This window comes from Protobothrops mucrosquamatus, unplaced genomic scaffold (assembly GCF_001527695.2).
Source record: "Protobothrops mucrosquamatus isolate PMUCROS unplaced genomic scaffold, P.Mucros_1.0 scaffold555, whole genome shotgun sequence".
Taxonomy (NCBI): domain Eukaryota; kingdom Metazoa; phylum Chordata; class Lepidosauria; order Squamata; family Viperidae; genus Protobothrops; species Protobothrops mucrosquamatus.
In genome coordinates, this window is record NW_015386858.1 from 1,578,878 (window position 1) to 1,590,549 (window position 11,672).

Genomic DNA, 11,672 nt, shown 5'->3' on the forward strand with positions numbered 1-11,672 from the left:
TGAGTTGCCCTCCCTTCAGTTTTCATATATTTTCTGTTCAGTAAGTGTAACATCCTACCTCAATCAATAAGTTTCTTTGACGGCTTCATGAACAAAATTGGTTGGGCTGAAGCAGCACTTTCTTCTCTCTCTTTTTTGCTTCTCCCCTTCTTCATCCCAGGCAAGTTAGGTTTAATGTTTAATCTTTATTGAGGCTTGTTTAAAACTCGCACTAATTGCAAAGGGCGAGTCTGCAGGCATTCTTGAAGGCCGGGGCTAGAGCTGGACAAGTTCTCTAAGAACATGTCAGTCTAGTGAATAGGCGTTCAAGGGTGTCACAAGAGGAAGTTACTTCAGTGAGTTTGGAAACCTGGGACTTTTCTTTCTTAATTCAAGCCTGGGAGGAACCTTTATAAATATGGGTGTCAAAAAATAAAAAGGTGAAGATTCTGGGAGCGGCAAAGGAACATTCACTTGGAGTCATCTGGTTCTTGTGTTCCCAGTAAGTCATTCTTGTTTACTTCATATATGGAAAGTTTTATTCAAAAGAAAATTAAAATGAGAAAATATTGGTGTGCCTCTAGTTCTGTGAATTTATTTTCTGCTTTCTATGCCTCCTGGATGTGTATGGGTAGAATTCTGAGAATCTGTAAGAAGATATTGCATGGATCAGCCTCAGCTCTCGAATATGTCATGACAACTTGAAGTGTGCCAGGCCGCACTTATTTTCTTGCTGTGAAACTTACTGATTGATGATTTGGGGGGATTGATATGTTCTTAAGACACAGGAACAGGGTGAAACCGGTTGGAAATTTAGGATGTAGTAAGGCGATTTTAAATCCCATAATTATAAATCTTAATGATGGCTTCCCGTGATTATAGATTAATGCTGCCAGGGATAAACACCATTTTGCATTAGAAAAGAAATTGCTAAAGTAAAAAAAATAACATGAATAACTATAACTGTAATTTTAGGGGTGGGGGGGAAGCAGAAAAAGATGCTATAGTGAACAGCTTCCATTCAGCCATGCCTGTATCAGCCTCCAAATTCTTGCTGGTTCTGTTTACTGCTACCTCATTTCCACACATGCCACTCTCACAGCCCGTTGAAGGGAAATGGGCACAAGATTCTTACATTGCCCAATATTATGTAAAAGAGGGAAATCCAGCAAGTACATAGCAAGCTGAAGTTCTTTGTTCACTTCAAGTCTGGCGTCCGCTCAACAATGTATAGATAGATTTGCCAACACTTTTTCAGACTCTGCTTCAGGAACTGAAACGGCAGAAACCTGAAGCAGAAGCTGAAATTTGCAGAAGACAATTCATCCACTTACGTCCTGTTCAAATATGTGGGAGGACATTGAATTCAATTGAGAAAGCAAAAAAGAGAAAAAGCCTCAACTGACAAAAAAAACAAAAACAACCCAAAAAACCATATATTTTCATAAGGGATGGGGAGATAAGGGAAGGACCCAGGAATCCTTCAGGATTACAGCTTGGTCTCTTTATCACACACAAGAACCCAGAAATAGTCCATAGTGATAGATTTTATCACTCCTAGACTTGGCCGTGGGGGAAAGTTCTGGCTGTTGAAAAGAAGGGGCAGGATGTATAGGACATATAGTTCAGCAATCTGGAGAGCATAGAACTTGATGGCAGACTAGCTGAAAGTCTGGGGTTGACTCGATAACGTCCATCTATTTCACAAAGAGCTCTTGTTAGAAAATAAGTTGAAAGAAAGACTTTTTTTGAACTACTAGAATGAAGGCAGTGCAGTATCTTTCTCCCCCCAATTTGTGGAGAGAGGGAAAACAATTTTCATGGAGCACTATCCAGGCTGTTCCACAATAGGAAATGACCAAGTAGATTAATGCTCTTCAATCAAGAAAGTAAAACTAATAATTATTCACTCACTGGCAATTTGGATAATTCAGATTTTTCTCAAACACCCCCTTTACTGGGACATTAAATTTGATGGACAAAGAAAAAAGGAGAAAAACCCTCAAGTAAAAAAAAAAGTGACATAGAAAAAAGAAGGAAATGGAAATGGAAGGGAAGAGAAAGGAAAGGAAAGGAAAGGAAAGGAAAGGAAAGGAGGTAGGGTAAGGTAAGGTAAGGTAAGGTAAGATGTGGGAATCTTAAATGAACATTTTGTCACCAGAGCTCTATAGTATAAAAAGGGTCCTGTTTGTCAAAAGGGTTGAGATTTTGTTGGTAATCAGCTTAATAGAATTGTTTAGGAAGACTATTCAGGATGTTCAGACATTCGTCTGAACCTCCAACGTATTGTTCTTCAAGCGTCACCAGTTGAATATCTGAAGGCAAACTGATGATGATGAGAGATGTCCAACGGAGTTATAAGGTCACCAGATTGGAGAAGACTTCACTAAAAAGCTTTTACTTCTTAAAGGGATTTTTTTTAGATTTCTAGGATGATACTCTAGAGCTCTTGAACCATTTCTCATATGAGAGTTTGGATGGTGCACTTAGTTACTCTTTACATCTTGTCTTTGGGAGAAGTCAACAATTAATTAAATTATTTAAAAAAAAACAATTTGAAAAAAATGCCCTGCCAATATCCCAATTAGGCCCAATAAGAAAGAAGAAATGGGTTAAAACTTTTATCTGTGTTCCCTGAAAAAGAATTAGGTTGTAAGTACATGTGTGCATGTGCACAAAATAAAATAAAAACAAGACCCATCCCAGACCTTCACATGACACACCCACACCTGAAGCCCTTATAAACAGAAGAACATGGACATCCCATAAACTCCGCTGGTAACAAAACGTTCAGAAACCAACCCACAAGCTCAGAGAATGAACTTTCGCCCTTATCCTACACCCAAGCTACAGATATTCACTACTATTGCAATAAAATAAATGCTGTAGTGGATGTAATCATAGCAATTGTGGAAGGCTAGCAGAAAAAAAAAACCCTCTTTTCACTTACAGAATATTTGTTGTTTGTTGGTCTCCAACATTTTCCAATTTTCTTTCAATCATCATATTGGAATTTCCAAAGGAGACAGGAACTCTTTCTCTCTAGGCCAAGGTTGCCTACCCCTGCTCTAGGCACGGCAGAGACCCAGAGCAAACCCTGGCTCTGAAATGATTTGGTATCAATAATCTACAGGCAGAAAGCCCAGAAGACAAAGAATTGTTTGGAATTGCTATTGTTATAGTGTTTAGAAGTGATACTGTTATATCATGAAATGTTTCCCAATATTTTATGAAATAACAGTAACTCCACAATACAGTATATGTTTAAACTGAGTGGACTTGGCCATCCTGTCTAATGGAGGATTTTCTTCTAAAAAATAAGCTGGGTGACCTTTGTCAAAGCTTCCATAGATAAGCAAGCCATTTGGTTGATAGTGGCTCGGATCTGGATCTGGGTCTCTCTGTCTATCTCTATCATATATTTCTATATCTATAATCTATTCCAACTGTACACCAACTGAAGATTTTATTTGTAACATTTTCAAAATGGACTTTTAAAAACAGAGTAAACCACATATGATCATCAGAGATATATTGTTTATGAATGGATGGTTGGTTCTCGGTTACTGAGGCTACGACCCATCTTTAGACTTCTATCTTCCATGCATTTACCCTTTGAAAACGTATTTATGCTATTGGCTTTAATGATTGCCTCTGCCAAATAATCCTACAAATTGATTACATATTTCATTTTATACATTGTGTATATTATATATTGAATTGACACTCCTTATGTCTGCACTGACATCTTTGTTAATCAGAACTTACTTTGGATTAATTCTGTCTGTCTCTCCTTTCTTCTAGAATCAACACTGCTGTGGTTGCTTCCAAGCTTTCCCCCAGAGGGAGGCCTATTGGGACCACTTCCTGCCAAGATGGAAAATCTTACTGACAAGTTCTCCTGCTATGACCCATCCCTTGTTGGTTACCGCTACATGTCAGTGTCTTGGGGCATTGTGGTCACAATAGTGGGCACAGTGGGCAATGTGTTAACTCTGTTGGCCTATGCTGTTGACACCAAATTGCAGACACGCTTTAACCTACTCATTGTCAATTTGACTTTGGCTGACATCCTGTATTGCACCTTTTTGCAACCCTTTTCCGTGGATTCCTATCTGCATCTCTACTGGAGGACGGGAGCTGATTTCTGCCGTGTCTTTGGGATGCTGCTGTTTGTCTCCAACTCGGTATCCATTTTGACTCTCTGTCTCATAGCAGTGAGCCGCTACCTCCTCATTGCCAACATGGCTCTCTTTGATCGCATCTTCACCCGTCTGGGAGTGATACTAATTGCTTTGGGGACCTGGGTTGTTGGTATTGTCAGTTTTGCCCCCCTGTGGCAGGTTTATGTCTTGGTCCCCAAAGTCTGTACTTGCAGCTTCCATCGTATCCGTGGGAGGCCCTACACCACCATCCTCATGGGTTTCTACTTTGTGGTGGGCCTGAGCTGTGTCGGCATCTTTTACTTCCTCATCCATCGCAAAGTCAAGAGTGCTGCCCAGGCCTTGGATAAATACAAGCTGAAGAAGGCCAGCCTGAAGGGGGTTCATGTAGCTGGAACCAGCTCAGCTGTACCAGGACAGTACCATGAGCTGGACAGTGGGGTGGACAGTGCAGGTACTTCACAGCATTCCTGTGAGGGTTTGCCCTCGGAGCCCACATCCAAGACCAGCATTCCCCCAAGTTTGGAGAGCAGCACGGCTCCACCTGTGGCCCAGCCTGCGGTCCCATCAAAGAAAGCCACCCCATGCAAACCCAAGGAAAGCAACTCAGAATTCCACCGAGTGACCCGCATGTGCTTTGTGGTCTTTATTTTCTTTGTTCTTTGCTATATCCCTTTTTTGCTCATCAACATCTTTGATGCCAAAAACCGGGCTCCAACTATCCTGCACGTGATTGCTGCCAATCTGACGTGGCTTAACAGCTGTATTAACCCACTACTTTATGCTGCCATGAACCGGCAATTCCGTGACGCCTACAAAGGGGTGATGTACACCTTTGCCAAGAAAATCCACTGGTGCCGCTAATCTCTCGGAAGCTGTACACCCCTTCTCTTCATGGCTAAGATCTTCATTTGTCCTCCGGACCACCAGGAAATCGCCTACACTTTCACTGAGGACTAAATTCCTGGAGTTTTAACTTCTGCTCTTATTATCATTGTATTTTATTCCATCTTCTGTGGCAGCCAATGGGGGACTTGTAAGTCAAATAGAACTGACTGACTGAGCCTCACTCTGAGGGGTTGAAGACTAGGAAGACTCCACTTTGGGTTTGCATATAAGAGGAAATAAACTGGCCATGCTGGGTTCCCATTAATACAGCAAATCTTGCCCTTCATAAAGGATTGTCTTGTAGGGCAATCTGGTCTAATAGGCATGAATTCTCTGTACACAAGTTGCATGTGTACATGGTACATATTTTTATATTATACGTATTATTTCTGTTCTGTGTTTCATTGTCAAAAACATTTCATTTCTTGAGCTTCTCCTCAAATTCCAAGATCCTGTCTGCTCCCAGATCAAGTTTTCACAATACTAGGGTAAGTTTTGTATTTGACCCTTGATAATCATAAAAGCTGCTGTCAGGTTTTCATAAGTGGTGGGATTCAAATATGTGAATAACCAGTTCTCTGTGTGGATGCCGCTTCCAGAAGTCCGTTCTAGGCAACAAAAAATTAGCTACCGGTTCTGCTGAAGTGGTGTGAACCGGCTGAATCCCACCACTGGTTTTCATGCAAAAGTTTTTCCGGGCTTATCTAGAAAGATTTTGGATCTTCCGTTTTGAAAATGTATTTTATAGCTTAGAATGGAGAGGAAATATATTCTCTCTGTCCAAAGCCATAGTTAAGGCTTAGCCTCTTCCATATCTCTTCAGTCTTATGTTGTATCTAGATCTCTCAGTTATGCTTTGCCAAATCTCCCACCCTCAGTCCTCCAAGGTCTTCCAATTCCTCAGATGAAACTATTCCGCCCCTTTTGCTTTTTCTCATCTAGCTGTCCTTCAGTAATCAGTAAAGCTATGAAGGATAGATCTTGTTATTACTTGGATGGGAAACCACCCAAAAAATCTTAAGGCTGGAACTAAAGAAATCCTAAAAGAAGACAAACCATTTCCATATTGCAGCCAAGAAGATGACATCGTCTATGTAGCCATCAAAAATGAAGCTCAACTGGAGAAAGATTTTCTCTCCCTTTAGAGCTCTCATCCAAACTCACAAATCTTTCAGACCATTCTTTTATTTGCCATCCCTAATAAATAAGATAGTCTTTCTCTCACTGTTTCCCCCTATCATCATAGTTCTCTCTTTTATGATGGATTATAGATTATAATTCCTTGAATGTAGGTCATATGCTAAAGCATTACAACATATAAAAGGTGCTTTGTAATATCTATATACTACTAAAACTGTCATTGTATTTATCTGTCTGTTTGTACCCTCAAATTGGTCCAAACAGCACATTATACTGAAATGATTTTTCCATCAAAGTATCTAAAATCTGCTCTTTTAAAGAATGCATAAACATATCTGGGACTCATTACTCCTATGAAATTGAAATTTCCACAATGGTCAGACCAGTTTTATTTGCAAAATTGTTGCCACTGCAGCATCCCAGCAATCATGTGATTGTGATTTCCAACACCCCGTCAGCTTCCCATAAGCAACGTCAGTGGGGAAATCAGCAAGGAGTTGGAAATTGCTCCTGCTCCCACTGCTTCCCCCCCCACACACACACACACGGTCATTCTGTTTATCTCTTTAGGTAAAGAAATATTGACTTATTATTGGAATTCATTTGCCAATTATTTTTCCATTTATGATATATACTCAATCAATCATTATAGAGTTGAAAGGGATCTTGGAAGTCTTCTAGTCCAGCCCTCTGCGCAAGCAGGAGACCCTATACCATTTCAGACAAGTGACTGTCCAGTCCTTTCTTTAAAAACCCCAGTGATGAAACACCCACAACTTCTGAAGACAAGCTGTTATTGTCCTCACTGTTAGGAAGTTTCTTCTTAATTCCAGGTTGCTTGTCTCCTTGATTAGTTTCCATCCATTGTTTCTTGTCCTGCCCTCTGGTGCTTTGGAAAATAGGTTGACAACCCCCCCCCCCCCCCTCTCTTCTTTGTGGCAGCCTCTCTGATACTGGAATACTGCTATATGCTACTCTTCTTAGATGATCGTGGGATTGTCAACATTGAGGATAAAAAAATGTATGGTCAGCCTACAATTCAATGTTCATTCTGCTCACCTCAGATGCTCTACCTTTCTCTCAAAGGATAACCCAGTGGGTCAACGGGTTGTCTAATATCTGTCTAAAAATAGTCTTTTAGTTGTGCTGCTCATGTCAGAAAATACCAAAATTGACTAAGCCAATAAATATTTAAGTAAAAGAACGAGTGGATAGCTGGAGGCCCCGTTTTTGTGCCCTTGTTGTTAGACGAAGAAATTAGAAGACGTGCAAAAAGTCTACTTAGAGTAGCAACATCTACCAAAAGATGAAAGAATTTCCATTTATTTTAATCTAAAGAAAGATATACTAATGATTAATATACAGAAGATACAAAATATGAGACAGAATGTTTTACAATGTACTTCATCTATTGTATGTATGCAATGCATGTATATAATGTATAAATAAAGAATTATACTTGTATTGAGAGTGCAGGCTCAAAATGTTTCAGTAATAAGGCTGCCCAGTCCAGATTTGGAGACCATTTCTCCAGAGAGACACCATAACATAGACGTGTGCCTCTTCTTCTAGTTCATTTGATTCTTTTATCTTCTCAACCAAACCATCCCAAATGGGGAAGCCCACTGAGGGGCAGAGGTTGCTTTTGTGGGTTATTTTGGAACTTCTACAGCTGTGCTGCAACATCCTTTTTGAAACGAGACGATCAGATCTGTACACAATGTGCACTGAAGCAAAGAAGGGTGCATAAAGGGGGGGGGGAAGCAGAACCTGCTGAAATTCTGTCTACTATCCAGTGATGAAATATTTGCCGCCTCCACCCTCCTCCCAGTTTCCTTTGCATCTGGCCACCCTTTAGTGGCCCCACATTAGGCAAGGGTTCTGCACAATAAACGGATGAAGGATGATCCCTGTTTCTCCTTTGGAAACCCTGAATGATCTATTACAGCCATTGAGAGTCCAACTGCAAAACAGGCAGTTGGAAGCTCTGGTTTGCATGCTTAAGTCATTGTTTTTTTTCTCTTTTGTTTGTTCTAAGCATTCAGCAACATAATGGGTGGTTTTTAAACTGCCTGGTGTGGAATGGATTTGGGCCCCCATCTGCTTTCACCATGGCTTCCTGTGCAGTGTCATTGTCAGTCATATTGCTCAAGAACTGAGATTAGTGAAAGAGCTGGAATGGTCTTTGAGGAAGAGGACAACTCCATGCATGTGGAAAGGGGGCCAAATGACTGTCAATATGGCCAGGGTGAGGCTCCAGATCTGAGCTGCATGGTAGCTCACTTACAACTTGGTCAACGTTTCCTCCAGCAGAACTCCCCATGCTTTGGAGGGCTATATCTGGCCTCATGTGTGAGCAGGGGTTGGCCTAGATGACCTTCAAGGTCCCTTCCAACTCTGTTACTGTTACTGATGTCTTCACTCTCACCATCTAGAGTTGCAACTTTTTTCTTCCCTCTTCCTGGTCTGGATTTTATTTAATTATTTATTTAGCATACGGTGATGTTACATTAGCCAGGGCGCTACAATGCTAACACAGAATAGTAGTTTGGCTGCTTAAGATGGCTAGTCCTGTTTGGTTCACACTCGTGCACTTTCCAAGGTGTGCCACAGGGGACGAGCTACCTCTGTGGGTCTCCAGCAGTGTCATCTGGGGCCCTCTCCCTCCATCGAAGCCACCTTGTAAATGGGTGTTGCACCTGGAAAGGTCCCGCACCATCAGGATTCTAACCATCCACACAATGCACTACAAATTGGTACCTGTTTATCTACTTGCATATAACATGTTTTTGAGCTGATAGGTGGGCAGAAGCTGAGGTAAGTGATGGGAGCTCATCCCGCCAGGCAGTGCTAGGGCTTGAAGCGCTGGAGCAAGGACCATCTCTGCTGAGCCATTGCGCCCCTGGTCTAGATGAGAATTTGTCAAATATTCACTTTCTTCATGCCAGGCTGCAGCTGCTAAAATAGAGCTCTTGATTATTTTTTTTTAAAGTGTTGATCCTCTTTTTGATATATTAGTACATTCCTGAAGCCTCCCTCTCTTTCCCATCAAGATATTAATCAAAGCCAGATCTGTTTGGCTTCAACCAAACTCCTCGCAATCTGTGCCATATTGCATTCGGTCCTGTTTTCTGTTCTGTTTGTTCTTTAAAGGATTAGACCATGTGCAAATATGCTTTTTATTTTTGCTTCCTTTATTTTCTTTTCTTTTCTAAATTGGCCCACACCCTCTTGCTGACTTTAGCAGCTGAGATCACACAGATGAACCAGGGAAGCCTTTTTCCTGCCATCGATTTTGATGCCAGGAAAATTCTGCCCTGTTTAATTTCTTCATTATGAGGCTGCTGCGGAGGTGAACAAAGCAAAGCCAGGAAACCTACTAATGGCTGTCCCACTGTTGGAGGCATTTATATGCTGCCCTTTGCAATATTTATCTCAGGTCAGGTTTACTGTGCGAATTAAAGCAATACATAGCAAACTACTGCTAGATATGCAGAATAAAATAATCTAGGTAGTTACTTGATAAATTTCTTTCTTTCTCCTTGCTATGTCTGATATTGGTATCTGTAAATGTTTCTGTATGCAATGTTGATTGATGTGCAAATACATAATCTAAGAATAACTATTGACACACTATTGGGTAAACAAGCCATTGGTGCACTATGTTGCTCAAAGAAGCAGAAAGAATAAGGATGTGGTAGATCAACCCGGAAGCCCGTGTTCCATGGAAGTATGTTTTTGAATCTTTTCAGGAGTCCTTTGGCACTTCTTCCTGGAAAGTATATCTGATAAACATAAAAAAGCACTGATAAAATAAAGTGGGATTGACCATTATACTAAATTACATTAGAGCAAATATGACTCTCAGTTTGTCTCAGTTTTCAGTATACAGATAGTCCTTGACCTACAACCATTAGTCACTGTTCGAGGTTACAACAACACTAAAAAAAAGTAACTTATGACCGGTTTTCATGCTTATGACCATTGCAGCATCCCCCCCCATAGTCACATGATCAAAATTTGGACGCTTGGCAACTCGAATGCATTTATGAGAGTTGCACTGTCCTGGAGTCATGTGATCACCATTTGTAACCTTCCCAGCTGGATTTGGACAAGCAAAGTCAATGAGGGAAGCCAGATTCGCTTAAGAACCACATGATTCACTTAACAACTTCAGTGATTTGCTTAACAACCATGGCAAAAATGGCAGCAAAATGGGGCAAAACTCACTTAACAACTGTCTTGCTTAGCAGTGGAAATTTTGGGTTCAAGTTGAGGGCGATTTTTAGTCTACAGATAATTTATAAAAAAATAAGTCGATCACCCTCCGTGCTTGGTAATGAAGGCAACAAGACCAGTGTTTCTCAACCAAGGCCATTTGAAGATGTGTGGACTTCAACTCCCAGAATTCCGCAGCCAGCACACTTGCCAGCCAATGACTATCGACTCCTGCTGAAACCTATCTTGGAAATTCCCCTTCCTCAACAAAACTGTGCAGGTGTCACAGCTTTTGCAGTAGCTACACTGGAAAAAAAAAGAGGGGGAAGGGTAGACAGTAAATCAGACAATAAAAGGACATTATTAATTAAATGAATAGCTACTGATCAAAATTAATTGCCTATGAAATAAGCTCTGCCATTTACAAAATAAATTGATCCGGGTGTTTGTAGAAACTGTTCCCGCTTATAAATAAACTATTCTCTCAGGTCCTACGTGTACATATTTTCCCATTAAAAAGCAAGCAAAGGGAGGGAGGGATGGAGGGAGGGAGGAAAAAAGTTGAAAAGAACATAAGAGAACGTATTAGCAGCATTGGGAAAGGCGGGAAAAGGAAAAATAAGGCTAGAAACCAAATATAAGGCAGGGAAAAGGTTAACATTATTTAAGTGTTAAATTTACTGGGCAAACAAATACTCTCAAGCAGCAGCCAAGATTTAATCTTTGAAGGTTTTTGCAGCACCCAAATCTACAGCCATTTGCCCCACTTAGGCCTTTTGTTTTCAACAGATTCTTATATTTCTTCTCAACTAATGTATGATATACCCCATTTCCCTTTCCCATTTGTCTTCCGATAGGTAAATGCAATTTTTTTTCTCACAGCTGAGATATAAAAGACTTCCAACCTGCTTCAATGCTACAGGCAGGCAAGCCACATGATATAAATCCAGGACTGTGTTTGGACATCAGTGAGGGCTAAACGTTTGGATGCTTTCCTATGAATACTTATGTCATAGCATTTATACTGTAATCCTAAATGTATACAGGCTATTCAAAGATGAGTCACACAAATTTAATCATTGCCCCAGGGTGTAACCTCCAAGCTGTGTTAGGACTCATGATTACAGCAACATACATCCTTTATTAGGAAGAGCAGTACTTCATTTTGGAAAAGTAACCCTTTAGATTTATTTTTCAAAAGCTCACTTTTATCCTTCATTTGATCATTTTTACCATACAAATAGTACCACTTAGTGAACAGTCTTTCACATTTATGTGAAAAAT

The 11,672-nt window shown here is 40.5% G+C and overlaps 1 protein-coding gene across 1 annotated transcript; it reads left to right on the forward strand.

Moving 5' to 3' along the window:
- The first annotated feature begins 443 nt into the window (after positions 1-443).
- GPR84 (G protein-coupled receptor 84) lies at positions 444-5,404 on the forward strand. Its single transcript, XM_015817156.1, has 2 exons — positions 444-481; positions 3,784-5,404. The coding sequence occupies exon 2, from the start codon at positions 3,855-3,857 to the stop codon at positions 5,004-5,006; it is 1,152 nt and encodes a 383-aa protein (XP_015672642.1). The 5' UTR covers positions 444-481; positions 3,784-3,854; the 3' UTR covers positions 5,007-5,404.
- Positions 5,405-11,672: the final 6,268 nt, after the last annotated feature.

Coding starts and splice junctions, on each gene's coding strand:
- GPR84 (XM_015817156.1), top strand. CDS start 3,855: ATGGAAAATCTTACTGACAAGTTCTCCTGCTATGACCCATCCCTTGTT.